Source organism: Mobula hypostoma, chromosome 23 (genome assembly GCF_963921235.1).
Source record: "Mobula hypostoma chromosome 23, sMobHyp1.1, whole genome shotgun sequence".
In the NCBI taxonomy this organism is placed as follows: domain Eukaryota; kingdom Metazoa; phylum Chordata; class Chondrichthyes; order Myliobatiformes; family Myliobatidae; genus Mobula; species Mobula hypostoma.
This window is the reverse complement of record NC_086119.1, coordinates 8,933,504-8,953,855: the sequence shown is the minus strand read 5'-3', so window position 1 is coordinate 8,953,855 and position 20,352 is coordinate 8,933,504. Positions and strand designations below refer to the sequence as shown.

General features: G+C 44.8%; 1 protein-coding gene and 1 long non-coding RNA gene across 3 annotated transcripts in view; one reads left to right on the top strand and one right to left on the bottom strand.

Annotated features, from left to right (window-relative positions):
• Positions 1-20,352, top strand: part of dph1 (diphthamide biosynthesis 1) — an 831,546-nt gene that overhangs the window by 587,006 nt on the left and 224,188 nt on the right. For both annotated transcript variants that reach the window (XM_063031915.1, XM_063031914.1), the window contains one exon: positions 7,445-7,513. In XM_063031915.1, coding sequence (XP_062887985.1) covers positions 7,445-7,513 — 69 coding nt within the window. The remainder of the gene's footprint in view (positions 1-7,444; positions 7,514-20,352) is intronic.
• Positions 1-20,352, bottom strand: part of LOC134337090 (uncharacterized) — a 50,451-nt gene that overhangs the window by 13,961 nt on the left and 16,138 nt on the right. The window lies entirely within an intron of this gene.

The window sequence follows — 20,352 nt, the reverse complement described above, 5'->3', positions numbered from 1 at the left end:
GGATGGATGGACCCAGTGTTGGCTGTGGTCGGGTGCTTCCAATGCATCGGCAGTTGTCGGTGCCTGGAGGTTTATGGCAGGGAGTTTCTCCCTTTGCCGCCTGCTATCAGGGATTCGGGAGTCCATCGACTCGGGACCTTGAGACTTTTTTTACCATGCCCATGGTCTGTTCTTTATCAAATTATGGTGTTGCTTTGCACTGCTGTAACTATATGTTATAATTATGTGGTTCTGTCAGTGTTAGTCTTTGATTTGTCCTGTTTTTCTGTGATATCACTCTGGAGGAACATTGTATCATTTCTTAATGCATGTATGCATTTCTAAATGACAATAAAAGAGGACTGAGTCTCATAATCTAAAAAAAATGTTTGCAATTTGTCTTCTTTTCACCATTGGTTGTTTGTCAGTCTTTCTTTATGTGTAGTTTTTCATAAATTCTATTGAATTTCTTTATTTTTCTGTAAATGCCTGCAAGAAAATGAATCTTGGTGCCGTAGTGTATGGTGGCAGACACATAGTTGGATAATAAATTTACTTTAACTTTGACATGGGCCGTACCGTTAAATAAGTTGCTGTAACCAATCCCGGAGGAAAGAGTAAGAATCTTCACAGAGGACCAACAAAAACCCCAAACCATCAGTCCCAGTTGGCAGACGGTGGGTCGGTGGGAAGAAACATAGAATCCAGAGAAGGCCTTCAGCTGTTTGAGGTTTATATTTTATTATTATTTATTTTTAATTAGAGTATCAGTGTGGTAACAGGCCCTTCCGGCCCAATTACACTCATGTAACCGATTAGCCTACTAACCCGTGCGTCTTTGGAATGTGGGAGGAAACCATAGCACTTGAAGGATCAGAGGAAGTCCACACAATCACAGGGAGACCATACAAACACCCTACAGGCAGCAGTGGGAATTGAACCTGGGTCGTGGTGCTTTAATAGTGTTAAGCTCACCGCTGCACTACCATGCCACCCTAAGGTTGTTCCATTTATCTAAATCAGAGCTGATATTTTAACTCTTGTTGTTTGCTTGGTTCTATTTCCAATCCTAAAAATATATTGAGGTCTAAAAGCTTGCTTCAAAATTTTAAAAAGATTTTGTGAGAAACGAGATATTTCCCTGAGCACCTGTACCCACCTGACATGTGTACACGTTTCATGCCTGTACCTTCTGACTTAACGAATGTCGAACTTTCTGTGCTAAATTATTGGGTTAGTAAGCTCACAAACAATATGACAATTGGTGGCGTTGTGGATAACGCAGAAGATTGTCAAAGGATACAGGATACAATTGGTTGAAGATCTGGGTGAAGAAATGGCAGATAAAATTTAATTCGGACAAGTGTTACACTTTGGGAAATCAAATGTAAAAAATCGGAATCGGGTTTAATATCACTGACGTATGGCATGACATTTGTTGTTATGTCGCAGTGGTACATTGCAATACGTAATAATAACAACTGTAAATTACAGTAAAAAATACATATATTAAAAGAGGTTAAATTAATTAAGTAGTGCAAAAAGAGGGGAAAATTGTCATGAGGTGGTGTTCATGAGTTCCACATCCATTCAGAAGTCTGATGGCAGAGTTGAAGAAGCTATTTCTGAATTGTTGAGAGTGCGTCTTCAGGCCCTTCCCGATGGTAGCAATAAGAAGAGGGCATGTCCTGGGTGATGGGTGTCCTTAATGATGGATTCTACCTTTTTTGAGGCATCGCTCCTTGAGATGTCCTGGATACTGGAGAGGCTGGTGCCCATGATGGAGCTAAATTCACAACTTTCTGCTGCTTATTTCAGTCTGCCTGCTTTAGAGGTTGTGTGCAATAAGGAGAGCTGGACAAACTTGATTTGCTTTCTCCACAGTAGTGGAGGCTGAGGGGAGATCTGAAAGAAGTTTATAAGATTGTGAGAGGCACAGATAGACAGTCAGTTTCTTTTCCACAGTGTCTAATACCAGAGGGTATGCACCTCTGGTCAGAGGGTGTGAGTACAAAGGAGGAATGTGGGGTGAGTATTTTACACAGAGAGTGGTGGGTGCCTGGCACTGCCAGGGGAGGTGGTGGAGGCAAATATGCAGAAGCTTTTAAGCAGCTCTTAGACAGGCATATGAATGTGCACAGAATGGAGGAATGTGGACCTAATGTAGGCAAAAGAAATTAGTTAGATGTTTGGTCACTAGCGAACAGAGTCTCCAGATCCAGAGGAATAGATTTAGGGTGCAGGTGAAGAGAAAATGCTTTTCTCAGGGAGTAGTGATTCTGTGGAATTCTCTATTAATTAATAATATGTTTTAAAAACATCTCACTCCACATCTGAAAGCACCTCGGTCAGCGATCAGTTCTGCTATCACAGCCTGCATCAGATTGCCGGTTTACTTTCTGTCCTCATGTCCCTCTTGCTCAAACGCAATGCCTTCTGACTCCTGAGCCGAGAGCCCAAGCCCCTCCCGCTTCCTCCTCTTTGGTATCGTCCCTGCTGAAGTTGTTCAGTCTTTCACGTTGTTCCAGGTGTAGCCCACCTTCAAAGATCCTTACTCTCTCAGGGGTGAGACCTTTGAAGCTTGTGTTGGTGTTTCTGTAGCTCGGGGTTTTTATGGGTGTCAGCCCCATGTCCAACCCTCCCACTTCTGCAGCCGGACTTGGGATCGTCCATGGTGAAGTATTTCCTCCTCTACGTCCTCATTAAACAGGGCTAATAAAATGTGTGCCTGTGGCAAGTAGCAGATCTGACGCCTCTGTTAGTCACAGTCGACCATGGATATTGCATCCTAGCTGTCTAGATACACAAACCTGGGCAGTACAATATGGCGAGCAAGCTCCCCCTCTCCACACTCCTGATGAACCCAGAGGAACGGCAGATACAATTTGGTACCAGCAGCATCACAGGGGATGCCACTCAACATTGAACTCAATGCCTTAGGGATTCCAACTCCAGACTTTTTCCCTTGGGGTTTACTCCCAAAGCCTCCCCCATGAGTGGGTATAGCCACAAGGCAGCAGAGGTTTGAGATCAGAGTTCTCCTTCTCTCAGGTGAGCAACCAGCCACGGATGACGAGCCCTGTCTACCCAAAGCAACTGGTTTTAAGGTGCCCGTAACTCGCCTTTGCCCCTTTGGACTTGGTTGTCAGAGGCTATTTGAGTCATATGCCATTGAGACCATTTAATAGGTAGTCGGAGCTTATCCCCACTACCTCCGCCAGCTATAACAACCTGAAGGAACCTAGCACCCCTTCAGGGAATTGAACCCCAGTCTCCCGTGTGACAGGCAGGAATAAAATAGCAGATACAATTCTCCTAATTAGATGAACAGTAAAGATGAAAGGTGCTCAGACTGGACAAACTGTCAATAGAACAACAAAAAAAAGGGAAAGCTTATCCTTATATTGATCAGTCTCTATTGATCACACAATGTCACTGGTGTATTTAGTAAATTGATCACTAGCAGCAAGAGGTGCACTTAATAAATATTATAATCATACACATCATTGTTACAAGTGAATAGGTCCAGACCACCTCATCATTAGCGTGCCAGCTGTTTATATAGTTTGCCTGAGACTAGGTGATAACAAGCTGCCTGCTCGCAGACTGCATGGAACCTTCCTGTGTTGAATGATAACTGGTGAGCAATGAGGTCTAATCCAAACTGTAAAGACCAATCTATCCTCCCAGAGGGATCACAGGCAATGTTTTTACTGGAATACAAGCATTCTGAAATGACAATTCCTGCTCGCTGGCTTTCTCTTCTTGCTAGTTTTCTCCCCTCTGCCTCTGCCTTTGTTTCTTGCTGTGATACATATATGCGAGACATCAGGAGTGCCCCCCCCCACAACTTCCCATTTTATTTATTTAGACATTCAGCACGTTACAGGCCCTTCCGGCTCGGGAGCCCGTGCCACCCAATTAACATACTGACCTGTACATCTTCGGAAAGTGGGAGGAAATCAGAGCACCTGGAGGAGACCCATGCCATCACGGGGAGAACATACAGACTTCTTAAAGACAGTGGCGGAATTGAACCCAGGGCAATGGTGCCATAGTAGAGTTACGCTAATCGCTGTGCTACTGTGCCACCGGCAGTACCTTGGCAAGCTTTGAGAGGCCATTCTCCAAGGCTGTGCCTAAATGTTGAGCTAAATGAAGGGATAGAAGGAGGAGGTATACCAGGGCAGTATGCAGTTGCAGACCAGATAACAAACCCAAAGATGAGTCATTCTGCCAGCTTAGTGGTGTAGCGTAACACTTTGCAGTGTCGTTGACCCAGTTTTAACTGCCGCTGCTGTCTGTAAGGAGTTTGTATGTTCGCCCCGTGACCACGTGGATTTCCTCTGGTGATCCAGTATTCTCCCGCAGTCCAAAGAGATTAAAGGTAATGATCAGCTTTACTTGTCACAAGTGCATCGTAACATATCAAATCAAATCAGCAAGACCTGATCTAGGCAGCCCGTGAGTGTTGCCAGGCTTTCCGTGCTAACACAGCATGCCCACAACTCACTAACCCTAACCCGTTCGTCTTAGGAATGTGGGAGGAAACCGGAGCACCCGGAGGAAACCCACATGGTCACAGGGAGCACGTACAAACTCTTTACAGACAGCAGCAGGAATTGAATCTCGATCCTACAGCTGGCACTATAATAGCGTTAAGCTGACCACCACGCTACAGTGCTGTATGGGTTCGGGTCAGTGAGCTGTGGGCATACTATGTTGATGCCAGATACATGGCGGCACTTGCAGGCTGCCCCCAGCACAATTGGCAGATTGTATTGATTGTTGGAGTCCTAGAATACTACAGCATAGAAACAGGCCCTTCGGCCCATTTGGTCTGTGCCGAACCGTTTATCTGCCTTGTCCTATCAACCTGCACCCAGACAACAGCCCACCCAGACAACAGCCCACCCCACCCATCCCATCCATGTACCTATCCAAATTTCTCTTAAATGTTGAAATCGAATCTGTATCTACCACTTGAGTTGGCAGCTCGTTCCACGCTCTCATCACCTTCTGAGTGAAGAAGTTCCCCCTCATGTTCCTCTTAAACATATCACCTTTCACCTTTAACCTTTAACCCATGACCCCTAGTCGTAGTTTCACCCAACCTCAGTGGAAAAAGGCTGGTTGCATATACCCTCTCACTACCCATCACAATTTTGTGTATCTCTTATCAAATCTCCTCTCAATCTTCTACATTCCAGGGAATAAAGTCCTAACCTTTATAAAGGTTCAGCCTCTCTCTATAAGTCAAGTGCTCAAATCCTGGTAACCTCCTTGTAAACTTTCTCTGGACTCTTTCAATCTTACTTACATCTTTCTGTAGATAGGTGACCAAAACGGTACACAACACTCTAAATTAGGCCTCGCCAACGTCTTATACAATTTCAACATAACATCCCAACTCCTGTACTCAGTATATTGATTTATGAAGGCCGATACGCCAAACACTTTCTCTACAACCTTATCTGCCTGTGATGCTTATTTCAAGTCTGGAGCTTCAATCCAGCATGTTAGGCCACTCAGCCACATTACCATACCCAATACTCTCAGTGTTGTTTTACACAGGCTGGTGGGTGTCTGGACCTGGGTACCAGGGGAAGCAGATGGAAGCAGATATGATAGTGGCATTGCAGATATGCAGGGAATGGAGAGATGGGTCATGTGCACGTAGAAGGATTAGTTTAATTTGGCATCATGCTTGACACAGGCTTTGCAGGCCAAAAGGCCTGTTGTTCTGCTGCACTATTCTATGTTCCGAGTCAAGATTTTCTTTTGTAATCCTGCAGAAAGTCCAAACAGGCCAAAGAAACTGGAATAAAAAGAGGAAATTCTATAAATGATCAGGGTGAGGCAGCGTTGGCAGGGAAAGGAACAGTTTTACAAATATAAGAAAATCTGCAGATACTGGAAGTCCAAAGCAACACACACAAAATGCTGGAGGAACTTAGTAGGCCAGGCAGCATCGAAGGAAAAGAGTAAATAGTTGACATTTCAAACCGAGACCTTTCATCAGGGCCATGACTCGAAGGGAATGTTGAAACTTCTTCAGGGTAGGCTTCCCCTCGGAGAGACTTGGCAGTAGTAGTGGTTTCACAAACGCGAGAAAATCTGCAGAGGCTGGAACAGTTTTAGGTTGATGACTTTCCACCAGAACCTCTCAGGGCCTTTGTTCTGAATCATTAACGTCTGCTCTCCCCACTTGCTGACATGATTACCATTACAGAGTTCTGTAACAGCACAAGGCAGGGATCCCTGTAATGAGGTCTGTAATGATAAAGCCAGAGAGTTCAAGACAAGGAACTGCATCAGGGAAATTTGTAATGATGCAAGACAAAGGAGTCATGGGGCGAAGCTCGGAGCTGCTCCACAATTCCTTTACATTGAAGAGCCAACAGCCTCCGGGAATATACTACAGAATAATTCAGAATGAATGGTGGACCATGTCAATTGAAGGCAACTGATAGTGGCCACTTTGGACCTCAGTGTGACTAGTGAACGTTTGTCAACAATACGGCATTATATTGGCCTAATACCAATCAGAGCCCCAGTCCAACACACCAAATTCTATCCGGCATAATTTTACTTCAAGGAAACCTTAACCCTTAACCGTTCTCTGTCAGAAACGAACAAGGAATTCAGGAAGATTCAATTCTTCACTGTGAAGGTGTCACATGGAATCTCTAATTGTACAGTAAAATGAGACTATTGAGTTCTGTAGAATTACTTGTGTATCACACAGTGCAGAGTCTTATTATAAGCGGCTCAAAGAAAATGTAATAGTGTGGATGAGATTATGTCAACGGTACACCGTCTGCAAGTGAAATGAATTGTGAGTGCTTCTCTGTTCCTCACTCTGTCCACTCCCCAAGTCCAGGTCTCTGCCCCAGTTCCCCCCAGTTGTCCGTTAAATATTTCACCTTTCACCCTTAACTTATGACTCCTAGTTCCAGTCTCAGACAACCTCAGTGTGAAATGCCTGTTTGCATTTACCCTATCTATACCCCTCATAATTCTGTATTCCTCTATCAGATCTCCACTCGTCCTCCAGGGAATAAAATCCGAACCCAATCTTTTCCTTATAACTCCGGCGACATCACTGTAAATCTTCTCTAGCTGGAGATTAAGCTAAGATCCTCCGTGTCCCTTGTGGATGAACAGCTCATTGTTCCATTGAGATGAGGGGTGCTGCTGATTTATCACCCAGTTTAAATCCTGTGGAAGAGACGGACCAAGACAGGGAACATTAATCTGTGAAGTGTGATGGTTCCACCACTGCCCCCTGCTGGCCTCACAGTGAGGCCTCTGCTTGGTGCCTGTGGGGCTGTTTGTGAGGCTGACCTGGTTTTCTCGACGTACTTGCCATGCAGTAGCGCAATGATTAATGCAAGTGGCTGTGCAGCTGATCAGAGGCACACTTCAGTACTAATCCAGCATGTGCCTTGTCTTCTTCCTGCAGTTACCTAGGCGACGGGCGCTTTCACCTGGAATCCATCATGATAGCGAACCCTGGCACCCCGGCCTACAGGTGAGTGAGTGAAAACACACCTGAGTCAAACACTTTACAGGTCAGAGGAGATGGTGGGGAGGGGACAACTGGAAGGAGGAGGAGACAAAGTATTTTGTTTTCAAAAACGCATTAATTCAGCTCAGGATTTCAATTAACCCTTTCATAGGAGAACCTGGATGCACTGTGTTGGATGTCATGGTCCGACTTGAAACTTTTCCCTTCTTGCTGGAGATTCCCTAAATGTTCTAATTGTGTTGGTTCCAATGTAGTGTTCAGGTCCGCGCTCCTTTGGATAAATAATAAGGAAAGGTCAGTCTTTCACTGTTGATCTATGTCAGTTGATCCATGAAAATGTTTAAAGTGGAGGTTGATAGTTTCCTGATTAGTAAGGGTGTCAGAGGTTATAGGGAGAAGGCAGGAGAATAAATCAGCCATGATCGAATGGTGGAGTGGACTCGATGGACTGCTCTTGTCCCTTATGATCTTTACTAAACATTTCATACTTAAACAAAAATGTCCCCAAGACTTGGTAGACAGTGAATTAGTTTGTTTTTGTTTCTTCGGGATGTGGGCCGGTATTTATTGTCCATCCTTGAGGGGGTAGAAGGGGGCAGCTGCCTCACTGAACCACTGCAGTTATGTCACAACTTATAAGCCACTGTCGGTCAGGAGTCACACACAGACCAGGTAAGGACTAAAGTCAAGTCAAAGTCAAAGCAAGTTAATATCAGAGTACATATGTGTGTGTGTGCCCTTAACTCCTGGTGGAGTCGTCGGGGCGCCGTCATGACAAGCTCATCGTATGGCGTGTCTTGGGCATCTGAAACCCGGCGGAGCCCATCCCTCTCCAGGTGTTTGTTTACGAGGTCGAGTTGTAACCTCGACACTCAACCCAGGCACGGATGGAGAGCGCAGAGTACATATATGTCTCCATATATTACCTTGAGATTCATTTTATTGCGGGCATTCACAGTAGGACAGCGAATACAATAGAATTTATGAAAAACTATACATAAACACAGATTGGCAAACAAACAAGAAGGCAAGTTGGGCAAATAAGAAGAACTGAGAGCATGAGCTGCAGAGTCCATGAAAGTGAGCCTGTAGGTTGTGGAATCAGTCCAGAGCTGAGCTGAGTGAAGTTAATCACAACTGTTCAGGAGCCTCATGATTGCAGGGTAATAACCATTCCTGAACCTGGTGGTGTGGGACCTAAGCCTCCTGTACCTCCTGCCTGATGGTAGTAATGAGAAGAGAGCACCGCCTGGATAGTGGGTCCTTGATGATGGATGCTGCTTTCTTATGACAGCGCCCCATGTAAATATGTGCAATGGTGTTCCGATGTGACAGCCTGAGCTGTGTCCACCTCTTTCTCCTACAACATGTCCAAAGTAAATTCATTATCAAAGTACATATACAGGGAGTCACCGTTTACAACAATGAGATTCGTTTTCTTGTGGGCATACACAGTAAATCCAAGCAGCATCACAGAATCAATGAAAGACCGCACCCAACAGGACGGACTAAAATAGACTGTGAACTGGTTGGATGAAAACCTTCACGTTCTTTACTTTTTGGGGTACAAGCAGACACCCTTTTATTTGTCTCTATATAGGAAAGAAGACTAGTAGGTTTCCAGAAATCTCAGAGCCTGATAGTGTGCTGCAAAGCAGAATGGAGATCTCTGTAAGACGTAGCCCATATGACTTAGGAGCAGAATTAGGCTATTCAGCCCATCAAGTCTGCTCCAAATCCCAAGGTTCTATTTTTAACCATCACTGAAGTTGTTGGCTTGACAGAGGAGCTTGACAAATCAAGCACTGTGCTCACGTAGGACCATTAGACAAAGGAGCAGAATTAGATCATTCAGCCCATTGAGTCTGTGTCTCCAGTCCTCCACACTAACTCTGAAACCAGAGTTGCTTCCCTTTGCCAGGTTAATGAAGCTTTTATAAGTTATTAACCGCCTGCTAAATAAACAAAGCCAACAAGAGTTTGGGCAAACTTGGGTTGTTTTCTTTGGAACTGTGGAGTCTGAAGGGAAATCTGAAAGAGGTTTATAAGATTATGAGAGTATCCTGACAAGTTGCATGTCCATCTGGTATGAGAGCAGCCGAGCGGCAGACCACAAGTCCCTACAAAGGATGTGAGAGTGGCTGAGAGAATCGTAGAGGTCACACTACCATCCAGAGTGCTGCATACACAGGGCTCTTAGTATTATTAAGGATCACATGCATCCATCCAGCATCCTCTTTGACTTTCTACCATCAGAGAGGAGATGGTCAGGACGGTCAGGATGGGAAACAGTTGCTTCCCTCAGGCCATTAGACTTCTGAACTCCCTGCTGCGTCACATTTGAAGTGTCACTGGTTAATCTGTTCCATACCTTACAATATTTAATTTATGCACTTTTGTTTGTTATTTATGTGTGATTTATCTGTAGATTTCATTCTTACTTTCATAAGTTACCATGTGATATGTGTACTATTGTGCTTTACACCCTGGTTTGGAGAAACGTCTCGTTTGATGGTATACTTTTTATAGTTAAATAACAATAAATTTAGCTTGAGATAGAAATAGGGACAATATCTTTTTCCCAGGGTTGAAATGTCAAATTCCAGAGGGCATGGATTTAAGATGAGAGAGTTTAAGTTCAAAGGAGATGTGAAGGGCAAGTTTTTTACACAGAGAGTGGTGGGTGTCTCGAATGCCCTGCATGAGGTGGTGGTAGAGGCAGATACATTAGTGAGTTTTAAAAGGCATTTGGATAAGCACATGAATATGAGGAAAATGGAAGGATATGGGCATTGTGTAGACAGAAGGGATTACTTTAGTTGGCCGTTTGATTATTAATTTAATTGGTGCGGCACAACATTGTGGTCCGAGGGGCCTGTACTGTTCTATGTAAGACCATCAAGGCTTGTGTACTATATGAAGGCACTGGTGATGCCGACAGTGAAGCGGCAGCTTTTCAATGGAAGTGAATGGCAATTCCAGTTTCAGTCCTACTGCTCACACAATTAGGGATCAGTGTTTCAGTGTTCCTTTCATCTGCCGAAGAATGTCACTCGGGAGAGTGCTGCACTGTGATGTTGAATTCCATTCACTTCTGGGCTGTTTAAGGAAGATGCACTTTTTATAATTTTATTTTTTATTTTACCCACCTTTGTACACGTTTTACTCCTAAAGCACAGAAAACTCAGCAGCGTCTCCACCTCCTGAGGTGAGTGAGGCTCTTCCCCCACCCCCCGACACAACCAATTCTTACAGGAGCTCATTGCAAGGGTTCCCAGCCTGGGTTAATGCTCAGGGTCCATGGCATTAAAAAAGGGTTGAGAACCCCTGATCAAGAACGTCCTGATCAGCTGTATCACCATCTGGTACGTGAATTACAAGGGATCTGACTGCAAGTCCCTCCAAAGGATTGCGAGGACTGCTGAGGGGATCATCAGGATCTGTCTTCCATCCATCGGAGATACTTATCAGGAGCGCTGCCTACGCGTGGACCTTAGCATTGTTAGTGATCCTTACCATCTGTCCAACAATCTTTTTGACCCCTACAATCAAGCAGAAAGTACCATAGCATTTGGACAAGAATTGTTAGGATGGAAGATATCTTCTTCCCACAGGCTGTGAGAACACTGAACTCCTTGCCACCAGCCAGCTCTCATCACGTATGAAGCACTAGTAGAATTATACTGTTTACTTTTCAACTTGTGTCATATATGCACCTTATTATTTGTGGTAATCTTAATTTATATGTTATGAGTGTGAGTTATGCACCTGGGTCTGGTGGAACATTGTTTCATTTGGCAGTATACATGTGTACAGTTGAATGACAATGAACTGAACTTGGAAAGAGCAATTGACCTTGATGTGCTGCTTTACTGGAACTGAAAGTGGTTTAAAATGAATGAGCTTCTTTGAAATGAAAGCAGGAAATACTGGGAACACTTATCAGGCCAGGTAGCATCTAGAGAGGGAAAACAGGATTCAACATTTGATGAAACGGAAGGTTGAAACATTAACTCTGGGTTTTAACTTAGTGATTTTTATAAATGACTTAGATAAGGAAGTGGAAGGGTGGATTAGTAAGTTTGCAGATGACACGGGGGTTGGTGGAGTTGTGGGTAGCGTGGAAGGTTGTCGTAGGTTATAACAGGACACTGGTAGGATGCAGAGCTGGGCTGAGAAGTGGCAGATGGAGTTCAGTACGGATAAGTCTGAGGGGATTCAGTTTGGAAGGTTAAATTTGAAGGCAGAAGACAGGGTTAATGGCAGAATTCTTAGTAGTGTGCAGGAACAGAGAAATCTAGGGGTCCACATCCATAGATCCTTCAAAGTTGCCACAAAAGGGTGGTTAAGAAGGATTTCATTAGTTGGGTGGATTGAGCTCAAGAGCCACAAGGTTTGGTTGCTGCTCTATAAAACCCTGGTTAGACCACACTTGTAATATTATGTTTAGTCTGGTCACTTCATTATAGAAAGGATGGGGAAGCTTTAGAGAAGGTGCAGAGGAGATTTACCAGGATGCTGCCTGGATTAAGGAACATGTCATATGAGGAAAGGCTGAGTGAGCTAAGGCTTTTCTCTTTGGGGCAAAGGAGGATGAGAGGCAGCTTGATAGAGGTATACAATATGATAAGAGGTATCAATCAAGTGGACAGGCAGGGACATCTTCCCAGTGCGGAAATGGCTGATACCAGGTGTGGAATTTTCAGGTGATTGGAGGAAAGTACAGGAGGGATGTCAGAGGCAGCTATTTTACACAGAGCAGCAGGTGAGGCAGACACGTTAGAAATATTTAAGAAACTCTTAGAGGGCATGTGGGTGACAGAAAAATAGAGGGCTATGTCAAAGTGAAGGGTTAGATAGAACTTAGAGTAGATTAAAAGGTCAGCGCATCAAAACATACAGTGAAATGTGTTATTTGTGTCAAGGATGTGCTGGGAGCAGCCTGCAAGTGTTGGCATGCCCCCAAATGTATTTTATTTTTATTCTGTTTAGAGTTACAGTACGATAACAAGTCCTGCCGACCCAATGAATCCGCACCACCCAATTACACCCTTGTGACCAAGTAACCCACTAACCCTTTGGACCGGAGCGCCCAGACAAAACCTACATGGTCACAGGGAGAATGCGATACGGGCAGGAATTGAACCTGGCTGCCTGGTACTGCAATAGCGTTATGCCAACTGCTGCACTACCGTGCTGTCCAATCATTGACTGATTTCCAAAGACTCCCAAACATGTTGCATTCAAGGGTCTTTATAAGCTCTTGGCATCCCCTCAGCATTGTGTTGTTTGTGCTGTTTTTTTTTATTTTTAAGGTTGCTCCTGGAGTTTATTCTGTGCGATTTCTTGGCTATAATCTACACTGACCACTGAGTCAGCCCTACGAAATCACTGAGTTTTTCATACCTCCTTTCCAGTGAGATCTAGCTGACGGCAGTGGCCCAACTACGGATGTCTTTGTGACGTTTTTTATATTGGCCCTTACTAAAACAATAGAAGTTGGTAATGCACAGACTGGCTTTGGGTTTTAAGTTTGAGAAGTCTTTGTTTCCGCCCACCCAGCTGTTGCCAATCTGCCCAAGGCAATGTGATCACGAGTTACTATTAGAACCATGCATATCTCCAAGTGGGAATAGACATTAGGTTGACAGTAGTAAGGATAGAAAGTGCCAGAAGCACTCAGCAGGTTAGACAGCGTCTGCACAGAGAGAATCCAAGTTAACATTTCAGGTCTGAAGGGTCCTGACCTGGAACATAAACTACTTCCTTGTTTGCTACTTATTTAAGGCTTTGATAATTTATTGAAATGTCATAAAGGTTTTCCTCCTCAGGGTTGAAATTAAGTGTTGCTGTATAATGGTGGTCTGAAGTTTGAGTGAGGTAATATGTTCTGCCATCCTGCTGGGTGTTGCCTCTAAACTTCCCCAATTCTTTGCCCGCAACCAATCCCACACTAGACAGGTGGTCTTTAAGTCCTTCACATTGTCTGACGGGATAATTCACCTTTTGTTTGGAATTTGCAACTGCAGGTCTTGTTTCCTGAAGTCTCACCTTTAACATTGTATGGCTGATAATCACTCAGAGCTGAGTAATACATGGGAAATGCTGTAGGTCAGGCAACATCGATGGAGAGGAATAAAGATTTCAATCAATTTTATTTGTCGTTTGATTATACATATATACAAACAATGTTCCTCCAGACCATGGTGCACCCACATTACATATATCACACATAAACCAAATTACTACAGTACTGTGCAAAAGTCTTAGGCATACATATACATATATATTACATTGCTAGGGTGCCCAAGACTTTTGCACAGTACTGTATTTGTCAACTTGGAGTGGAGAATGAGTAAAGGAGGCTTGTCAGAGTTAGGTTTTTTTACACAGAGTGTGATAGGTGTGTGGAATGCCATGCCAGGGGTGGTGGTAGAGGCAGATACATTAGGGACATTTAAGAGAATCTTAGCTAGGGAGATGGATGAAAGGAAAATGGAGGGCTCTGTGGGTGGGAAGGGTTAGATTGATCTTAGAGCAGGTTAGAAGTTTAGCATGACATCGTGGTCTGTACTGTGCTGTAATGTTCTATGTTCTATGATGTAGGTGACGTGAGACTCAGCAATTGTGATGTCATTAATTGTCAAAACAAAAATGATATGATATGGGTTGAAGCAAGAGGCAGATGATTGGAGGATTGTGAAATGGAAAATTAGTGTGTGGTATAAAATTCAGAGGTATAACATACAAAATCATTGTTCCAGCCATCACATTGAAAGAGAAAATACACAGTACCGTGCACATGTCTTAAACAGATATATGTAGCTTTTGCACAGTACTGTATTTGTCAATGTGAAGTGGAGAGCAAGTTTGTAAATCTGGCGGGAGCAAAGGATGTTGTGAATGATGAAGGTGGAATGCCATGGGAGGGGTGTGGGACAGGTGGCAGAGACGGAGTGCCAAAACAGGGGAGAATGGCACTGTTGTAGACTCGCCCAGCCCTGAGACACCAGGCAAGGTCATTTGATTCCAAACAACTGGTTTATCGATCAATACCGAATGTCTGTCTGGTACTTCCCACTCCCTCCCCTCTCCCTCCCCCTTTTCCCAACCATGATTCCCCTCTCCCTGTCCCCATCTCACTCTCAGTCCACAATAAAGACCCATATTAGAATCAAGTTTATCATCACTCACATAGGTCATAAAACTTATTTTTTTTAAGCAACAGCATCAGTACAAAGCAATACATAAAATTACTACAGTACTGTGCAAACATCTTAAGCACCCTAGCTATATACATGTACCTAAAACATTTGCACAATTCCATATACTATAAATAAGTTAATGACATATAGTTCAAAATGCATGTAATAAATCGCAGCACAGGTAACCAGTACAGTACAGTAAGAAGCTCGCTGTCCTACTGACGGGACCTCGGTGGTGGCAGGGTATTCATTAGTCTCTCAACCTGAGGGAAGAAGCTGTTACCTAGTCTGGCAGTCCTAGTCCTGTTGTTCCTGTGTCTCCTTCCAGACAGTAGTAGGTCAAAGACATTGCAGGCTGGGTGGTAGGTATTCCTCAACAATGCTTTGGACCCTTCGACTGCAGTGCTTCTGGTACGTGTCACAAATAGGTGGGAGGGAGACCTCAATGATTCTCTCAGCAGTTTTTACTGCGCTCTGTAGGGTTTTGCGGTCCAATGCCTTGCAGCTTCCATACCACACAATGATGCATCTAGACAAGACACTCTCGATGATGCTTCTGTTGAAAGTTGTTGGAATGGGGGTGGGGAGCCTTGCACGCCTCAATCTCCTTAGAAAGTGTAGATGCTGCTGTACCTTCTTGACCGGTGAAGAGGTGTTGTGGGTCCAGGTTAGATCATCTGTAATGTGTACACCAAGGAACTTTGTGTTCTTCACTGTCTCCACGGTGGAGCCATCGATGTGCAATGGAAAGTGGTCAACCCGCGCCTTCCTGAAGTCCACAGTCATCTCTTTGGTCTTGTTGTTCTCATACCATTTGACAGACCTCCCTACCTCTTCCTTCTATGCCCACTCATCATTGTTGTTGATGAGGCCAGTCACTGTAGTATCATCAGTGAACCTGATGATGCAGTTTGAGCTGAATCGGGCAGTGCATTCGTAAGTCAGTTTAGACCGTTCCAAGCTCCAGTTACAGAGTAGGCCGTTAAGTCCCAACAGGGACAATTTACCTACCAGCTTCTGAGGGATGGTCGTGTTAAACGCCAAGCTAAAGTCAATGAATGACATCCTGGTGTACAAGGCAACGTTTTTTAGGTGGGCCAGGACAGAGTGGAGGGCAAGGCTGTGGCATCATCAGTGGACCGGTTTGAGCAGCAGGTGAACTGGAAAGCGTCCAATGTATCTGGAAAAAGGAATTTTATATGATCCATTACCAGCTGCTCAAAGCATTTCAAGATTGTTCAGGTCAGCGTCACTGGGCAGTAATCGTTTAGACCGGTTAACGTTGCTCTCTTGGGCGCTGGAATGATGGCGGCTGTCTTGAAGCCTGCAAGTGCATTGGACTGTTTCAGAGAAACATTAAAAATGTCTGTGAGACCTCTGTTAGCTGGGCCGCATAGTCCCTCAGCACCTGACTAGGTATGTTGCCTGGCCCTGCAGGTTTGCATGGGTTTATTCTGGATAGGGTCCTTTCACCTCAGCTGTGGCCAGATAGGGTGCCTGTTCCTCAGGGAGAGAGGGGACTTTCCTCGATGTCACATCAGTCAAATTGTCAGGTTGTGCATAGAAAGCATTGAGCTTGTCAGGAAGGGAGGTGTCACCGTTGTTGACTCTCAGGGTGACTTGTAATCAGTTATGCTCTGTATACCTTGCCTCGCGTCCCTGGTGTCCCAAAGGTGTCTGTAGGTTTTCTGTGCGTACTCATGCTTTGCCTTCCTGATGGCATGGGAGAGCATAACTCTTGCTGACCTTAGCGTTGAAGGGGGAGGCAGAACAAGAGCCCTCTCCCTGCATTAGTCCGTAACCATGCAGCACCTTCCTTATTCCGTTCGCCAGCGAGTAAAGTTGCAGATTTTAGTGTTCTTAATGTTCAGCAGTGTTTCTCAGCTACAGAAAAGACGAACAAGGGCCGGCTGATGGTGCAACGACGTCAGCGCTGGACCCGGGAACGGAGGTTCCCAGGTTCGAAACTAGTCGGGTCCGCTCCCGAGCACGCTTTCCATCTGTGCCGGGTTGAGTGTCGAGATCGCAACTCGACCTCGTAAAATAAAGGGAAAATACTGCAAAAATATCTGTGTGAGGAGTGGCGTGCCACACAGTCTCTCTCTCTCTCACTCCGCACCTTGTAAAAGCCATGAAAAAGACATCATCACAGATGCACGCACAGACACGCAGACGCGCATGCATGCACACGCAGACGCGCACAAGGGGAAAAAAAAAGAAAAGGCAAACAAGACAAGAAATTTTACTGTTAGTCAGAGCTGGAGTGGCGCTGCGTCTATACGTGCTGCCATCTTCTAGAAACTCAAATCGTTTTGGGCCGAGACCCTTCATCAGCACTGGAAAGAAACATGGAAACATAGAAAACCTACAGCACAATACAGGCCCTTTGGCCCACAATACTCTGCCAAACGTGTCCTTACTTTAGAAATTACCTAGGGTTACCCACAGCCCTCTATTTTTCTAAGCTCCAAGTACCTATCCAGGAGTCTCTTAAAAGACCCCATCATATCTGCCTCCACCACAGCTGCTGGCAGCCCATTCCACGCACTCACCACTCTGCATAAAAAACTTACCCCTGACAATACCTCTGTACCTACTTCCAAGCACCTTAAAACTGTGCCCTCTCGTGTTAGCCATTTCAGCCCTAGGAAAAAGCCTCTGACTATCCACACGATCAATACATCTCATCATCTTGTACACCTCTATCAGGTCACCTCTCATCCTCCGATGCTCCAAGGAGAAAAGGCCGAGTTCACTCAACCAATTCTCGTAAGGCATGCTCCCCAATCCTGGCAACATCCTTGTAAATCTCTGCACCCTTTCTATAGTTTCTACATCCTTTCTGTAGTGAGGTGACCAGAACTGAGCACAGTACTCCAAGTGGAGTCTGACCAGGTAACATTACCCCTCAGCTTTTAAACTCAATCCCATGGTTGATGAAGGCCAATGCACCATATGCCTTCTTAACCACAGAGTCAATCTGCGCAGTGGCTTTGAGTGTCCTGTGGACTCGGACCCCAAGATCCCGCTGATCCTCCACACTGCCAAGAGTTCTACCATTAACTCCTTACGACCCGGATCTGGGCCGTACCCTCCAAATATCTGGACCTGCATCTCAGTTTTTTTGCACTACCTTACTTTCCATTTTTCTATTTTCTATTTATGATTTATAATTTAAATTTTTTAATATTTACTATCGATTTGTAACCCAGGGAGCGGGAAACACAGAATCAAATATCGCTATGATGATTGTACGTTCTAGTATCAATTGTTTGGCGACAATTAAGTATAAAGTAAAGTAATACTATATTCTGCCATCATATTTGACCTACCAAAATGAACCACCTCACACTTATTTGGGTTGAACTCCATCTACCACTTCTCAGCCCAGTTTTGCACCCTATCGATGCCCTGCTGTAACCTCTGACAGCCCTCCACACTATCCACAACACCCCCAACCTTTGTGTCATCAGCAAATTTACTAACCCATCCCTCCACTTCCTCATCCAGGTCATTTATAAATCACGAAGAGAGGGGGGTCCCAGAACGATTGTCCAAGTGGGGGAAGAAGCCAGAATAAGAAGGGTGGGGGGGGGAGGGAAAGGAGTACAAGTTGGCCTGTGATAGGTGAAGCCATGTGAAAGGGACGGTAGGTGAGTGGGGGAGGAGTTGACCTGAGAAGTTGGTAGGTGATAGGTGGAAAAGATAAAAGGTCTGAAGAAGGAGAACGCTGATAGGAGAGGAGAGAGGACCCTGAGAGAAAGGGAAGGAGGAGGGGCACACCAGAATGGGGAATGGAAGAAGAGAAAAGGAGGAGGGGGAGGAATTATCAGAACTTAGAGAAATCAATAAGTGTGTCTTGTTCATCACATATTGTAGGTTATTATCATTATGTTTCAAGCGAGGACATGTGATCCCAACATTTCAGTTCCTGAGCCGGGAAGTTAATGATTTCTTGGCAGAGTAGGGCAGCAGTTAGTGCAACACTTAGCCGAGTTCAATTTCCGCTGCGGCTATAAGGAGTTTGTACTTTCTTCCCCGTGTCCGTGTGGGTTTCCTCCGGGTGCTCTGGCTTCCTCCCATGTCCAGGTTAGAGTTAGGCACGCTATGCTGGCGCCAGAAACATGGCGACACTTGCAGGCTGCCTCGGACTGTGTAGGTCACTGATGCAGACAACGCATTTCACTGTATGTTTTGATGTACATGTGACAAATAAAGCCAATAAAACCAAAACTAATCTTTAGGTTGAGCAGCATCTGTGGGATGGAAAGGAATTGTTGACATTTTTGAATTGAACCACTGCAGGGCTGAGAGTGGAGAGAGAAGATGACTTGCATAAAGAGGGGAAGCCCTTGTCCCCTCTCCACTCTCACCTCTGACGCAAGGTTTCAACCTGAAATGTCAACAATTCCTTACCATCCCCCCTCCCTGCCCCGCAGATTAGAACGTAAGAAATAGGAGGTCAAAAGGTCTGTCGAACCCGTTCCTCCATTCAGTACAATCATCGCAGCTCTGGCTGTGGACTCAGCTCCATCTATCTTCCTTTTCCTCATAATATTTAATTCTTCTGCTATGCAAACATCTATTTAACTGTGCCTTAAATATATTTAATGACGTAGCCTCACTGGACAGAGAATAGCACAGATTTACTACCCTCTGGGAAAAGAAGTTCCTCCTCATCTCTGTCCTAAATCTATTCTCCCAAATCTTGAGGCTATTCCCCTTTGTTCTGGTCTCACTTTCCAGTGGAAAGGACTTGGCTGCCTCTACCTTATTTATCCCTGCTCTAATTTTATATTTTTTATAAGATCCCCTCTCATTCTCCCGTATTCCCGTGAGGAGAGTCCCAGGCAACTCAGTCTCTCCACACAGGTTAACCCCCTCATCTCTAGAATCGACCTGGTGAACCTCCTCTGGACCATTTCCAAATCTAGTATGTCTTCCCTCAAGTCAGGAGACCAGAATGACACACGGTACTCGAGGGGCAGCTTCACCAGTACCCTGTTCAGGTACAGCATAACCTCACCTGCTTTTAAATTCCATCCCTCTGGCAATGAAGGTCAACATTCCATTTGCCTTCTTGACAACCTGCAGCACTTGCAAACCAACCTTTTGTGATTCATACACAAGCATTCCAATGTCCCTCTGCGCAATGGCCTGCTGCAATCTTTCACCATTTAGATAATAATCTGATCCTTTATTTTCCCTTACAAAGTGGATGACCTCACATTTACCAACGGTACTGCCCTTCTACCAGACCCTTGCCCACTCAATTAACCCGTCTATATCTCTCCACATCCTCTGCACAGTTTTCTTTTCCTTTGAATTTAGTGTTTTCAGCAAATTTAAATACACTACACTAGGTTTCCTCTTCTAAATCATTAAAGTGTATCATGAACAGGTGCAGACCCAGTACTGACCCCTGTGGCAGTCTACGCACCACTGACTGCCAACCAGAGAAACATTCATTTATTCCAGCTCGGTGCCTTAACCAATCCTCTATCCATCCTAATACATTAACTCAATGGAGAAGTCTTGTATACGGCACCATAGAATGCCTTCTGAAAATCCAAGTATACATCATCCACCTGTCCTCCTCTATCCAATGCGCTCATTATATCCTCAAAGAACGCCAGT